General features: G+C 42.5%; 1 protein-coding gene across 1 annotated transcript in view; it reads left to right on the forward strand.

Annotated features, from left to right (window-relative positions):
• Nucleotides 1-15,540, forward strand: part of gramd1bb (GRAM domain containing 1Bb) — a 71,857-nt gene that overhangs the window by 16,934 nt on the left and 39,383 nt on the right. Inside the window, 2 exon segments of the mRNA XM_025054951.1 lie at nucleotides 7,586-8,748; nucleotides 14,004-14,093. Of these exon segments, the coding sequence (XP_024910719.1) occupies nucleotides 8,339-8,748; nucleotides 14,004-14,093 (500 nt within the window). The 5' untranslated portion in view covers nucleotides 7,586-8,338.

The raw sequence follows: 15,540 nt of genomic DNA on the forward strand, positions 1-15,540 counted from the left end.
ACTGTTTATTTACATTAAATGTAATATATTCAGGCTGTGATGCTAAAAAATAATGTGACTTTTTTATATATAAGAAATTCAACTAAAAGTTACGCTAAATCAGTGCTAACAGCGTTGGTTTTGTATGCGATTTAATTGCATTTTTGTTGGGAAATATTCTAACGTGTACTGCGTGGAGAGAATACTGCTGTGAAAAGTACTAGTACTAGTACTTGTGTGTAATGCACTCTTCCAATATCCATGTTGATTTTTGCGTGGAACCATTTATCGCGTAAAATCGTGCGATTAATCGCGATGAGAATTAAACGTTGACACCAGTTCCATAAATAGTCACGATACTGAAGTGAAGACCTGGGTGAACCAAGGGCAGCGTTCGAGTCAGCAAGGGCGGTGGGGGGGGGGGGGTCATGAGCTGGAGGTGGTCAGACACTGATAGGTCACCGCTCAGTGGTCTGCTCTCTCTGCCTCTCATCTCCGCTGGTCTCCGCCCCCAACATGCACTGATTTCAGTCCGTACTGGTGCCGGGTGAACAGGGCCGGCAGCGGCTTCTCTAACGTCACTCTGTTCCGTCAACATGGAGTAAAAAGTGGGGGAAAGGACTCGGGCTCCTGGTGTCGGGTCGGCGACTGCGTCAACTCGACGGAGAAAGTGTGGAAAAGTTCCGAGGTAACGGCAGATTGACGTGTCCAGTGTTCGTGCTTGCTCCGTGTTTTGTTTGGGTTCGATTCCTTTGCCGCCGCCGCCACAGAACTGCAGCCGGCGCTGCTGCTGTTGCTGTTGTCGTTGTGTCTGTCCGTAAACGACGTTAAACTTTGAGTTAAAGTCGATGTTCGAAACAAAGCGTCCGTTAAACGTTTAGCAAACAGTGAAAGCTACTGCGTGCAGCACGTGCACGCGCATACAGGCGCGCGCACAAACACAAACTTTCACGATTCGTTGGCCGAAAAATGATGGAATCAGCTAAAAAAGACAGCGACGAAGAATCGTCTTCATGGATGTTAACGTGTTTAATAATGTACTAATGTCCGTGTGTTAGAAACAGAGAGAGGTTTGCTCCAATCCCGGTGAAGTCACGGCCTTTAACGAGAATTTAAAACAAAATTAACATATTTTCAAGACTCGAACAAAGAATTTCACGTAAAAAACTATATCATGTCGCATTTATCATTCTTTTCTATTTGGGAATTAATCAAATTACAGCTGTTTGTGTTCACAAATAGGTTGTTGTTTTTTTTTCTACTTAATTTTTTTTTTTTTTAATCTTGTGATATAAATTTAACGCTTTTTTACGTGACTGCAAACGTTGACTTTTTCTTTTATGGCCGAAAGCAAAATGTCGCAGGATTTTGGAACTTTTGTGTTTTGTAATAAATTAGGCAAAGCTACACATCAAATAATAGAACTTTTAATTATTGAACATTAATTTATCAGAACCACTAAAACATTGACCTTGGAGTTTATAATTTATTATAATGAAAACCCAAAACTCTTTGACTGTGATTTTGAACTTTATTTTCTAAAATGTTTTTCTAAGCCATATTAAAATGAAGTGTTTAGGACTTCATATAGTTTTTGTAGAAGAAGGTAAATAACCGGACTTCATATAGTTTTTGTAGAAGAAGATAAATAACCTGTTGTTATGTTGGTTTTCTATTGAATAACTATTTATAATTATGTTTTTATAAACATAGAAAGAGAAAAATATTAGAGCTAATTTGTTTTTTAAACGAACATGTTAAGGGTCAACAGTTAGCATAAATATTATTTAGATACACATCAGTTCCTGTGGGTTGTTGGTTCAGTTTCCTGTAAAGTGGTGGTAATGAATAATGAAGAGGGAGGTGTTTAACAGAGTAAGGGGGTGTCAGGGAGGGGGGGGTCACAGAACCACATCCAACATCCACTGGGGTACAGTGCGACAGGACCTGTTGCTAATAGAAACATTAATAACGGGTGGTGAACGAGGGTTGCCCCCCCCTCCCCCCGTCTCCCCCTCCTCTCTGTAAGTAGCTGAATGAGGGCACTTTGAATTCATCTCACAGTGTCCCCCCAGTTTCCGACAGCCCCTCTCTTCTCTTCTCCTCTCAGCTGTTTGTGACTCCCGGTCCTGGGAACGCGGCTCTTAACCCCACAGGAAGTCGGTTCCTGTGTGAGAGAATTCAGTTACAGACCGTCGATCCGTGTTGCCTGTAAATAAATCCATTTCTTGGGTTTTTTCTGCTTGTTTTGTAAACGTTGACCCAACAACTCCTTTGTTTTTTCGCTGCTGTGTTTCGCAGCTGACTCACAGTTGAGTTTCCTGTCGTCTCTGGTTAGAGATCGTCTGCAGATTCCACTCTAAACCTACATAACCCAAAACGCAGATTAAGTACAGATTAGTTTTATTTTAGAAGGTTAACCCTTTAATGTCCCGGGTTTTCTGTGCGATTTCTCAGTGGTGCGATTTCTTAGGAAAGAAAAGTTGAGTTAACGATAAAATCAGTCATCATCAAGATCATCATCAAGATTTAACACCCTGTTGCGACAGTTAAAATCATCCGCTCGTCAGACGCGGCCTGTTCACTGATGCGCTGTATTAATTAACGGCGTAATGATTCTGAAGTTCCAGCTGTGAAAATGAGTTTTGACGATGTGAATGTTCCTCGTCGTCTGAGGAGAGATCATCAGAACTGCTGGAGCTGAGAACGCTACGCAGCGGGATTTTGTTTCCTTGTTAAAACAATTATTAATTGTTCCCCCCAAAAATAACCACTGGTTTTAGAAACCCTGAACCCACAACAGTTCCTCTCTCTGGTTCCTAAAGTTTTACGTCTTCACTGTGTCAGACGTCTCTTCCAGGACCTGTCGAGGTCACGGAGGTCGTGTTGCTGTCACGTCAACATGGCGGCACCAGTGTTTTGACCACCGCTATCACTGAGCACGTGTGACTGATGCGTGAGCAACAGAGTCGAGATAAATCCTTAGGGAATGATGGAGTTCCTTACACTGCCACAAGGAGCAGCAGTGACTTTTGACAATGACTATTAGGGTTCCCAAAAAAACCACTGTGAGTATTTTTTCACTGATACAGGGTAGTACAGATACAGGTACTTGTATTTGGTATCAATAAATATACAGTGAACTCGAGGGCAGTGTTATACAGGTATTTTGAAGTACTTCAAATACTGTAAGGTACCATGAACTGCATGAGTTGGTTGTTGAATTACTTCATTCTGCTCTTGTACAGGACAGTACTACAGTATCCAGTTGTGTAATATCGTGTTCTATGTATAGACTTGATACACTTTGTTTTTTTTTCCCGGAGGGAAAACTGAAAGAACATTCTTTAACCGTCTCTCCTCGATCGTTCCACCTGGTTTGTTTTTTTTTGTTTTTTTTTTATTATGAGAATAATCCACGTTGGTGTCGGTTCAGACGACTGTTGCTCACACTCGCTGTAGCTGTGGCTGTTTCCATAGTGTAGTCTATTTTTAGAAGGGATAATATTTTTGATCAGTACTACAGTACTACAGTACAGCTGCAGACGTGGACTAAAAAACACTAAAAAGACGTCATCACTGGTTAAATGTTAAGTTCATTCATATTAATCCACATTTTTCTTGGAGTATTTTTAGGTTTCAAATACATACATTTGTGTCGTTGGGTTGCCAGTTCCTCGTAGCTTTTGAAGCAGTGTTTTATGTAACTACCGAATGAGTCATGCCTGAAAAACTCAGAGAAAAGAGAGGTTTTCTTAGTATTTTATTTGATCATTTCCTTATTGTTATTATCATTTTATCTTTTTTGTCAGGAGGTTAATAATATCTCACCGAGAGTTCTGTTTTTTTCTGGTTTGACTTGTTTAAACCAGAAAAAAAAACAGAACTCTCGGTGAGATATTTGTAGGAATAGATTCACTCATCATTAGTCATGATGTGTTTTGTATTTCAACAGACGCCTGACGACAGATGTAGTCATGTAGAAATTTAACTCTTTCTTTTGTTTACGCACTTTCTTCAGTGATATTTAATTGAAAGTGAGAAGAAAAAAGTTACTGCCACATTTCTCGCTTTAATCTTAAACATTTTCGTATATAATTAAGTCCTTTGTTTATTTATTTATTTTTAGAGCGTGGCTGTAACCAGTGTGTGTGTGTGTGGATTTATCTTTATTTATTTATTTTTAGAGCGTGGCTGTGTGTGTGGATTTATCTTTGCCTCTGGCAGTGTTGGTCTTTACCAGCCGGTTAGACCTCATGACTGATGTTATAACGGCGACACTGCTTCAGCTAATCCTCATCTTTCCGTCTGATTTACTCTCTACTTCGACGCAGTGCTGGAGAAAATGGAATGAATACGTTATTTACTGTAACGCCATCTTTTTTTTTTTTTACCAAAACGTCACTGATTACAGGACAAAAAATGGAAACAAATGCAAATAAACTTAGTGTTTTTGTATTTTAAAGCCTCGTCAAGAAACAAATCACCCTGCCCTTATAGTGTAATGATAATATAAATTAACAACATCATTTGGATCAGTTCTGTGGGCCACATCAAAAAGCCAACTGGGCTGCATCCAGGCCCCGGGCCATAGTTTGACCATGCCTGGTCTCGCCTCATCTTTCGCCATTATCAAGCTAAAATAATTAATGATATAAAAATGGATTAATTTAAGAAACGTCAGTCAGAATCTCTACTGTTTTGTTGTTGTTGTTGTTGTCTTATAACGAGACGATAGTTTGACAGTTTTGACAGAATTGAGAAGAAAAACTGTCGATTGTGTTGTTTGCGTTGCAGGAGGTGAGTCACGTTGACGTGGGCGGTGCCTATCAATCACAGGTGTCTGTCATGTGTACGTGACATGAAAGAAATTATGTTTTATTTGCTGGACGTGCGATGAATTTCCCTCCCCATCAGTGACTGATGACATCACAGCCGAACATCAGTCACTGTTACCGTTCACCTCATCCCCATCAGTGACTGATGACATCACAGTACTGACACATCAGTCACTGTTACCGTTCACCTCTGTGTCACACGGTCGAACAAACAAAAATCATTTCACTAATCGCAGCCCTCCGTGTTTGGTGTTATTTTAGGCGTCCATTTAATCAGGGTCTGCGTGCCTCGCTAATCTGCCCTCAACCTTTGACACTGGGCCGATACAGACAGGGAGGCTAAAAATAGGGAGAGAGGGACAATGCAGCTGAACCTTGATGGTCAGAAATGCAGCCAATCACGTGCTTGTTCTGTGCATCGAAGCCGTTGTCTCCATCTCAGCTGTAACAGCAGAGCCACACCAGGGGGGCGGGGTCCATCTGGGACTCCACTGTCTCCAAGTCTGGGGGCAAAGTTCACAAGGGACCGTAACACAGAACGTATGGGTCATCACATCATCCTTCCTGTTGTGGACTGTGTTTTATTATTTCAGTGCAGGTGCATCAACACACTCTCCAGCAGAGTGCAGTGTTTATCTGCATTTCCTCTTTAAAAGCCTTATCTCTGAGAGGAGATTTTAATTGTTGTTTATGAACCAAATCACGTCTCGACCTCTGATAGGTCAGTGCAGACGCAGTCGGAGCAGCGTGGAGTTAGAGTAACGTTCTAACCGGTTCTGTCCCAGCGGCGTGGTCGGCCTCAGTTATGACAGTTTGGAGCTCAGTGTTGGATCAGGACGACCTGCGGCGATTAGAACGTGTGAAACTGTAACAGGAAACGGTTTGGTGCCATGATTTATTCATGATGTTTCTATACTCGGCGCCGGCGTGTTGTTTGTTGTGAGCCGAGCTGCGAGACGTTTCTGCAGGGACTGTAACTTTGAGAGTGTATTTGAAAACAAAGATTAAAAAAAAAACCCAAAGATAAATGTCCAGATGACAAATCTTAAACCTGAGGTCAACATGTTCCCTCCTTGTCTTCAGTGTTTTTCTGTCACACTGACACTCACCCTCCTGCTGTGAATGTACAGGATAAAACTGTTCCATAATTGTTATTTAAATAATATACAAGTTAATATTTTCATATTTTTTGTTTTTATTTCAAACGTGAAAAACTGAATTTTTTTCAATAATTTTTCAGTAATTGAAGTATTTACCAAATCTTCATCCCCCCCTCCCCCTCGCAGTTTTAAAAATACGCTTTAATCTGTGTTTGAGAATTCACACTGAGAAGTAAAGAGCCGCCGCGGCAGCCTATCAGCACTGACCTTTAAACAGACCAATTGCTTTAATCAAATATTTGCTCTCAACTATCGGGCCGTGTGATCTTGATAGCTGTGTTTGATGTAACAGCTTTAACTGCAAACACACGTGAAAATCAATGACCTGTCGTTTGGTTTTAATGGATTTTAATAATAATTAACTATTTTAAATGAAACAAAACAGTTTTATTTGATGTTTTGTTTGTCTGTGTGAGTGTGTGTGTGTGTGTGTGTGTACTCCTTAATCCTTAGGTTTCATGTGTGAGTTAAACCTTCAGCTCTTAAAGTATCTTAATTTGAATTATTTTCTGTCTTATTCTTCAGTCTAATTCCTCCTGACACTGGAATTCTGAGCCAGTTGTTGAAGTTAAATCTTTAGATTTTAAGATCCAGGTTTATTTGTCACAGAAGTTGTTTGTTGAGAATTTCTTTGGAACCAGTTTTTTTCCCTCTGGTCTTCATGGTTTCTCTGCTGGTGCGGTCGGTGCTGCTGGTCCTAAACCTGTGAGTGGTGACCTTTAACCCCAGTCCAGAGGAGTCCAGTGTTCGTCCTCTGTGACGGTCACTGTCGTAGTAAAACCGTGGCTTCAGTCAGTGACTTTGTAGCAACAAGAAAATGTTTCAAACAGGTCTGATTTACAGGAGATGAAGTACATTAGTGTTGACGTCTTAGTTGATTGACAGTTGAGTCATCCAATCAGAGGAAGGCAACACTGACACATGGTTGATGGTCTGTGATGTGTTTATCTCCATTCAAACAAAGGAGTTAGGGGGTGGCGGGGGGGCTGATGAAGGTGGGTTGGAGGAGAGTTGCTGTCAGGGACAGACTGTAATGATCAGAGTGTAAACGATTGTTTCCTGTTTGACTTTGATTGATGAAATCAGTTTGTTGTCTGTGTATCTTCCTGAACACTGCCCTGTGTGTGTGTGTGTGTGTGTGTGTGAGCATTTTGGCTGCTTCAAGGGTCATTTGCATGAAGCAATTAAAACATGTGAAAAAAATATCTTGGTCGTCACGAGGGGTCGCGGAGGTCGCCCTCCTGAAGCCTCTGATCGACTGATACCTGACAACCTGCTCAGAGATTCTTCGCTGAATCATCAAATTAATTATATACTGGACAAAAAAAAAAATTAATTACAGGTCTGTCACATCCCCAGATTCTTCATATTTATCTGGTTGATAAAGGCTGACGACTTCAGTCCAGTTTGTCAGTGTTTGGCCTGGAAAATCAAAGGAGAAGTTGATGAAGTTAATTCATGTCCCTGAGTGACAGGAATCTGTATTTAGAACTGTCAGGACTGCTTCATGTGAATGGCCCTGAATATCATCATCATCATCATCATCATCACCCTCACCCTCAGCCTTGCCTGTACCTTGTCGTCCTATCACCTCCCTCTAACCCGTAGGGATTAACAACCTGGAAACGACAAACATTTGCAGCCGTGACCAGGACCTGAGCTGCTGGGAAGGACAACCCCTGGTCGGCTGTTTCTTCTTCCTGGAGCGACACCTCGTGGACTTACAGCGACGGCAACAACCTTCACACCTTCTTACAAAACATTAGCATCAATAATCAAGTGGCGTGAGCTTTGGTGGTTAGCGTTACTACAGCTAATCCATCTGGTTTGACAGACGGCGGACTGTAGCCTAGCCGCCGTGTCAACCGTGGACGTGTAACTCGGCCCGCTGCGTCCCTGGGTAGGACCGGCGCAGGAGTAGTGTTACACTCCCTGACGGGCCTTATACATGTTTCATCTGCTGCTCTCAGAACAGAAGCCCCCTTTGTTATCTAATCCAGCCCTCTCCTCCCCGGCCAGAGACCGAGGCTGCTGCCGCCAGACTGCTCCTCGCAGTCCGTCAGCTGGACACTTAGCTGATCAACCAACAGCTGAGGAGAGGCAGCGCTATCTGGACTATCAGGACTTCTCAGCCACTCTGTCACGCTATTGGCTGACACGCAGACAATGCTTTAAAATAAACAAGAGGCGTTGAGTGGCTGTGTGTGAGGTTCATCAAAGATTGTGGAGGATCTCAGTCCACCACTACATTTTTATCTTTTTTGTAGCTGACGACTTCAAGCTGCAGCCCTGAAAAAACAAACACTCAACTTCATTGGTCCGTTGGTGTCAGAGTCAGGTTGTAGAGCGTTAGCCAGGAGCATGAGCGACACTCTGAGTCCACCTTTGCTCCAGGTGAGTGTCCCAAACGATATTCCAGCCTATTCAGATGGAGGAGGCAACGCCGTGTCAGACGGCTGCGTGAGGTCCAGCTCCTCGACCCCGACCCTGCGGCGCAAGCGCTTTAAAATGCGCCGCATGAGGAACGTGCCCAGCGAGAGGGACCTAGAACGGGCTCGGCTGAACGGCGCTCACCTCACGACCAGTTCTCGCTCCGGCTCCAAGGAGTACCTGCAGCTGCCGTCCATTGAGATAACGCCGTCCAGCGATGAAGACGCCCCGTCCTCCTGGTCCAGCTGCTCCACGCCCAGCGCCTCGCCGCGACGCAAACGCTTCCTGTTGAGGAAATGGCTGAAGGTCCGAGAGAAGAAGGAACAAGCCAGCGAAAGCAGGTGGGTATGAGACCCCCCACCCCACCCAGCTTCCTTAATCCCTCCATGCTGCTTTAGAGCTCCTGCACTAATGTGTATCACTGAACGGAAAGAATTTATTTCTGTTTTGTCGTCAGTGTATTTTACCAAACATCCAAACTATTGTTATTATATTATTATATATGTTATGATGACTTTTTTTTTTGTTCAGAAAATCAAGGTTATATTACTTTCAAAGTGAGCGATTTGTTTGCGGACGTCATGTCTGTCTGTCCCAGGAAATCAAAGGGTTCAGACAATTAAATAATATTGATATTTTAGCCATATTTAAATATTATATTAGACAGAAGTCTTAAACTGTGGCTCTCATCACTGATATTGATTAGTTCATTAACACTGATGTTAATTATTATTATTATTAATATGGTCAAAACAGTTCTCAGATATTCAGCGTCCCTAAAACTCTGACTAAATATTTCGGGGCTTCCACAACATTTACTCCAAACTTTATCAACAATTTCCCCACTGTGGGACACAGGGAAAATATTACATTTAAAATGTATTTAAAATTCAGCGTCCCCCAAGTGTTTGCCCCCCCTCCCCAACTTGAGAACCACCGTTTTAGGCTGAGTTGAGTCACTTTGATGATATTTTTCTCCAGAGACAGAGGAGTAGATTTTTTTAGCGTTTTTACTTTCTGTGAATGGTCATGGTGGAGCGGTGGTGCAGTGGAGCGGTGAAGTGTTCTGTTTAATAACCTTCTTTTTTTACATGGGCTCCAGTTGGTGATTATTAACGTCTTCTCAGTTCATCAGAGTCAGTCTGTCTGTGTTTATCTGTGGTTCCTCTGCGTCTCAGTCGTGTTGTCGGTTCTAACAGATGGTGGTGGTGGTGGTGGGGGGGGCAGGTTCACTGTCGACTCATCAATGGGTGAAGACACCCTCCCCCACGGTGCAGGTGTGTGTTTATAACCCTGATGGTGCGGCTGATACTGTCAACAGTGTGTGTATAGTGTACACACACACACGTCACAAACGCGCTTCCCATTTACACCAGGCGAGGGCGTTTGCTCCCTCGTCACTCCAGTATGAACGTTCTCCACAGACAGGAAGTGGAATGGAGGTCCCATAAATAAGAGAACACCTTCATGTTTATCTTGTCTGAATAATTGATGGGGCAGAACGGGCACTTTTTGTCATGTTCTACTCTGAGGACACGCCGTCTTCTCCTGGACGTTCTGTGCTCGCCAACACTTTTCTCACCGTCAGCGTTTTTACCAGCGTAGCTCCACGATCGTTGCATCGTCTGCATATAACGAGCGTGTGGATCTAGTGTTAGCGGTAACGCTGCCGCAACGTCACGTGCTGTGACATCGTTTTCACTGCACTGAGGACACAGACGTATACATTCAGTCTGCTTTCAGAGCGCCCCCTGGAGGTTTGGGGAAGGCTATACTATTTTTTTTTTATAACCAGTAAATAAATACAAATTTTTTTGGAAGTTTTGATATAATTATAAATGTTCTGCTGGTGGATCAGTAAAAGAGGATTTTTTTGAATGTTCCGTCTGATTTTCCAGCGTCAGTTGATGACGATGTCGTTTTTTTCCCTGTTTTTAGCTTTGACTGTAAACAAAGTGTACAGAAAACTAGGTGACTATGAGTTGGTTGCGTGTGAACTGCGATGTCTCTCAGGTTGACCTAAGTGTTCTACGTTGACCTCTAGTGGAGGGTTAAGAGATTTGGCACTTTGGGGCAAAAGGTCAGGTCTGTCTATTATTTCGTCTCTTTGTTCGTCTATTTCCTGAGGGTTAAGAACCTCCAGGTACTGTCCACCCCCCCATGCCCTCCCCCCTGCTCCATGACCTCCTGATTCGTCTGAACTCCAGCAGAAACAGAGATGATGACCACGCAGCTTCTCCTTCAGCCTCCAGCACCTTTATTACAAATACGTGATTGTCAGTTGTCTGGTCTGATGTTTGGGGGGGGGGGATACAAACAAGATACAAACTCTTGTATCTTGTGACTCGACATCTGCCTGTGGTTCAGGACTTTGAAAGACTGGATTGATAAAGTGAATGTAAGGCATTAATGAAGCAGAGGAGAAATAATTAATAACCATGGAGTAAAATGGGGGAGGGGGGGTCATGGGGGGGGTGCTGTAAATTGATAATATGCAATAAAAAGAGCCCAGAGGAGAGAGAGACTGTCAGTGTGGACACCATGTGACCAACTCCAGTGGACGGTCACCTCTGACAGAGTCGTCGCTCTTCACTACACAGAACTTTGACCTTATAAAACGCAGCATTTCAGCCAATAACACAGGAGGAAACAAGTTAACATCCCATAATGCCTCTGTCAATGTTTAATTATCTGGAGGTAGTTTGAGTCGAGGGGAGGGGGAGGAGGGGGTTCACTGGTAAATTGACCGTCTTATCTGGAGGTAGTTTGAGTCGAGGGGGGGGGGTTCATTGGTAAATTGACCGTAGTTATGACTGTGAGTGGTAGTTTGTGTCTGTAGGTGGCGCTGTAACGGAGCGGTGAGCTGCCCCAGAGGATGCTGGGATTGGCTGCAGCTTCCCAGCAAACCAGTAAACAGTAGAAATGACTGAACCTGCAGTCTTCCTTCAGGTCGTAGTACCAGTTTTACTTTCTTTATTTACTTCACACTTTACTGCAAATACGGAGGGTATTTGCAGTAAAGTGTGAAGTAAATACTGTGTACTCTGCAGGTTTTACTGTGACTGTAGTTAATGTTCAGTCAAAGGTGAAGCATTAAGAGCTGGTTGTCAGCGGGAATCAAACCTGTTCACACGGCGTTCTTAATGTGGAGCCGAGAAACGACTTAGTAAGTATTTAATTCGACTTCTTCACTGTGGGAGTTTGTCAGAACTGTAGCTCTGTGATGTCACTTCCTGTAACTCTGCTCTGAACTTCATTTTCTGTTGTTTTAAAAAAAAATCCCTTTCCTAATGTTTTTTTAATCTTCAGTGGGAGGTTTTTTTTTTTTTTTTTTAATCCTGCTCAGTCTTCACACCTCTGTCAAACTGTCCGACTTATCTCGTCTTACCAGCGCGCTGTGCTTCAGTGGACCACAGGAAGTGTGGTCCGTCGTAGGTCTGTGATTGTGACCGTGTGAAATGTGGATGTCTGCAGAAACTGTGGAAACTGCCGGGAAAACAGCAGGGATGTTAAAGAGGAAGTGTTGTAGAATCGTGCCAGGCTTCACCGGCTCCTCACCACGGCCCAGATGTAACAAAAGAAAAAAAAATCTATTTTTCTAATCTTTGTTTTTTTCATGTCATGTGATGTATCGTCTGTGTTTGTTCAGTTCGTTCACTCGTGCTGCTCCGGCTGGTTTTCTCTTTGTCACCTTTAGCCTCCGTGCTATCATTTTCAGAGCACATATTGTGTGACCTGTATATGAGTGCTGAATAATTCAGTGTGGAGCAGGTCAGTGTCAGGCTGCCGCGTGATGTTGGAGCGACGGGCCGCCACGAGCAGAGAAGCACGATAACGTCAAACAAACATAACAAACATACGGCGTTTAGTCCAAACAATCATCTGAGTTATATATTTAATATACATATATATTTATATACATAAATATATAAATAAAAATTGGCTCATTTTTATTTATAATTTGTATCGGTTATCATATAAGAAAATAATCACGCCAAAAAAAAGGGATATTTGACAGGTAATGGAAAAATACCTCATTTGCTTAAGAGGAGTGCTCATGTTTCCTGTTTCCTGTATTTCAGTCATCGATTGCCGTCGTCATGGTTATGAAAACTTTACCACAAATTCTTTTCTTTTTTTTTCTCTGTCTGTTGTGTTGAGTTTTGTTCAGAAGTTTTTCTGGTCCTCTGACCGTCGGTCCTCGTTTCCCAAAATCATCTGTCGGGCCTTCAAGGACTGTTGACTTCAGACTGAGATCAGGAACTTGTTGAACTTGTCGACCTCTTGTGTTGCTACACAGTATGAAGCCTGTGTTCTCTGTGCTCTGTTGGAAATGATTAGTCTTTCCAGGAAAGATTTTCTGACATTCCTGGATTTACTGGAATTTTTTTTTTTTTTTTTCAAAACTAAAGACTCGTCAACCTGCACAGACCATCGCATATGTTTTGTTTTCTCCTTGCCTTTTTCCCAAAGTTGTGACTTGGTTCGATGGTCGATGCTCCTTTGATACCTTGCCTTTAAATTAATTTTGAATTTTTTAAAGAGGTGTAATTATAATTAAAAACTGTAAAATGAAATTATTTATCCTACAATCTGTTAAATTAAGGTTTCAGTAAATTTCAGATTTGATTTCCTTCAAACTCAAACTTCTACCCCTTTTTTTTTTAACCTGACCCAAATTCGTTAACATTGTGCGTTGGAGTCCATCCCAATTGTAGGTTAATGATCGGGGAACGGAGGCTTTAGCTGCTGGAAACAGAGAGAGAAGTGGAGTTTAATGTTCTATTATTAGAATCCAGAGGCAGAAGAATCTCTCCTGCAGGAAAGCCTTTCAGATGTGTGCGGACCAGAACAGAGCGTCCTGCTGAGCATGAATTAATCATGACCTTCTCCAACAGACCAGCTTTATTCTTAAATGTCACAGTACAGACAGGGAGCGGAATCTGAAATCATGGACGTCGTCCTTCAGTCGAGGGCGGGACTGTCTTTGATGTCATTCCTTCAGTCTGTGAACCGTAGACATCAATCTTCCTGTCAGTGACTCTAATTATTTTATAATTAACTTTGATCTCTTCAGTCAATTTAGAATATTTTTAATTGTTCACCTACTTCTCTCTCATCAACTGTGACAAACTTCAAACGTTACCTGAAGTGCTCTTAGCTTTTTTTTAATCTATGTGAAACAGCTCCCTCTAGTGTTGCAACTGTATACCTGCACTGCCTCAGGCAGGTGCAACAATTGAAACCAGAATCAGATTTTTTGGGGCCAAGTTTGTGGAAACAAACAAAGGATTTTGACTCAGGTTTCTGTCCTTTTATATATATATAAATATAAATGTTATAAAAGTCCTTTTCTGTTTTTATGACAGTTTTCCAACTGAATCTGTTACTGTATTTGAGGTCGACGACATCAGCAGTGACATTTTGCAGAATGGAGGAAAACTTAAAAAAAAAATTTCCATCTTTTTTATGGTGTAGATTTTAAGATAAATCAACTTGACATTTTATCAAATATTATTATTATTATTATTATTGCCCCACTGATTCCATGACAACACTAAACTTGACCCTCTCCTCCCTGTCCTGTGTCCTGCAGCAGCCAGCAGAGCAGTCAGCAGAGCAGCCTCCAGAGCAGCCATGAGGACGACGGCAGCCGCTTCCTCACTCCGCTGATCCACGAGGAGAGGTGGGCCATGCACCTCATGTTTATCACAAAATTGTTTCCATTTTTTTTTTTTTCTTTCCCCCAGCCACTCGTGTAAAGACTCTACTCAGATTTGGTTTAGAATTGGCAGCGGCTCAGTGTAGTGTAACTAACCATCTGTTACTGAATGTTTTATTTTTATGTCAGACCAAACCCTGAATTAAAATAGAGATGTAGAATATTCATCTCTGTCTATATATATATATTATAAAGCCAGAATCAGGATTATTTAATAATTTCAGTCATTTTATTTAGTTAAGATATATATATATATAGTATAATGCCAGAATCAGGATTATTTAATAATTTTGGTCATTTTATTTAGTTAATTTTCTACCTGTTGGTCTCTGTTTTCATTTTTTTTTTTTCTTTGTTACATTTGTTCATTTGTCGCTGTAGTATTTCCAGTATTTTTCAACAACATATTTCCCCTACAGTACCGTACTAGTACTTTTACTGCAGTAAATCCTCCCCTTTTTTACACAGCCTTTTTGTTTTGTTTTTTTCCCAGTACTTGAAACGACACCTTTAAATCTACCTGGACTTTTTTTTCATTAATACACCTGCCTAAAACATTTGCACTGCGTTGTATGCAGTATTTTAAAGTAATAACTGGCAGCTGAAGTGTACTGTATGTATAATAACTGCAGTAGTAAAAATACTACATCAGATTAGTGCATTATCATCATCCTACAGTGAAGAGCCAGGTATTACATAATACTTCAGCCGATCTCCAGATCGTTGGTGCAGGATCATCTGTCGTCGTCTGCAGAACATTTAATTCCACAAACGCTGCTCAGATTATTCCTCCATCAGTAGTGACGTCTCCACACAGACAGAGAGAAACAGGTTTGGATTTTTTTGTTCTGGCCAAGAAAAAACATTCAGGTTTTCTTTTAAAAAAAAAAAAAAAAAAAACTCCAATGAGCACCAACATCCTCAGTCTCCCCCCTGGGTGCCTTCACTCCCCTCCTCCCCTCCTCCCCCCCTCCCTCTGCTCTCTGTCCTGCGCTCCCCCTCTTCCTGTCTCCTCCTGCGCATTATTCTCCCACTCCGTCTCCACTCACTGGCATCAGGAACAGAGCCTGTCAAACACATGGGATCTCGGGGCTGCTCTTCAGCTCACGCTGCCGCTGAAAGCTAGTGCGCTGTGTTTCTGCAGCAGCTGCAGGGAGAGCAGCGTTCTGTGGCCGGCTGTAGAGGGCACGGAATGTCATGTCTCCTCTGCAGGTAAACACAGCTGCCGTCCTGCCTGCAGGTCGCACCGCCGCCGCCACCACAGCCGCCGCGTGCCTGTGTCGCTCTCGGTTTCCCTCTCACTGCATCAGCCTCGCGCTCATTAGCCCGGTGAGCTACAGCAGCATGAAGCTACACTTCCTGTGGCAGCAGACTGTGGCTACGGTTTTCAGAACAGCCGTGCGTCTGTTTT

Source organism: Cynoglossus semilaevis, chromosome 4 (assembly GCF_000523025.1).
Source record: "Cynoglossus semilaevis isolate Cse_v1.0 chromosome 4, Cse_v1.0, whole genome shotgun sequence".
Lineage (NCBI taxonomy): Eukaryota > Metazoa > Chordata > Actinopteri > Pleuronectiformes > Cynoglossidae > Cynoglossus > Cynoglossus semilaevis.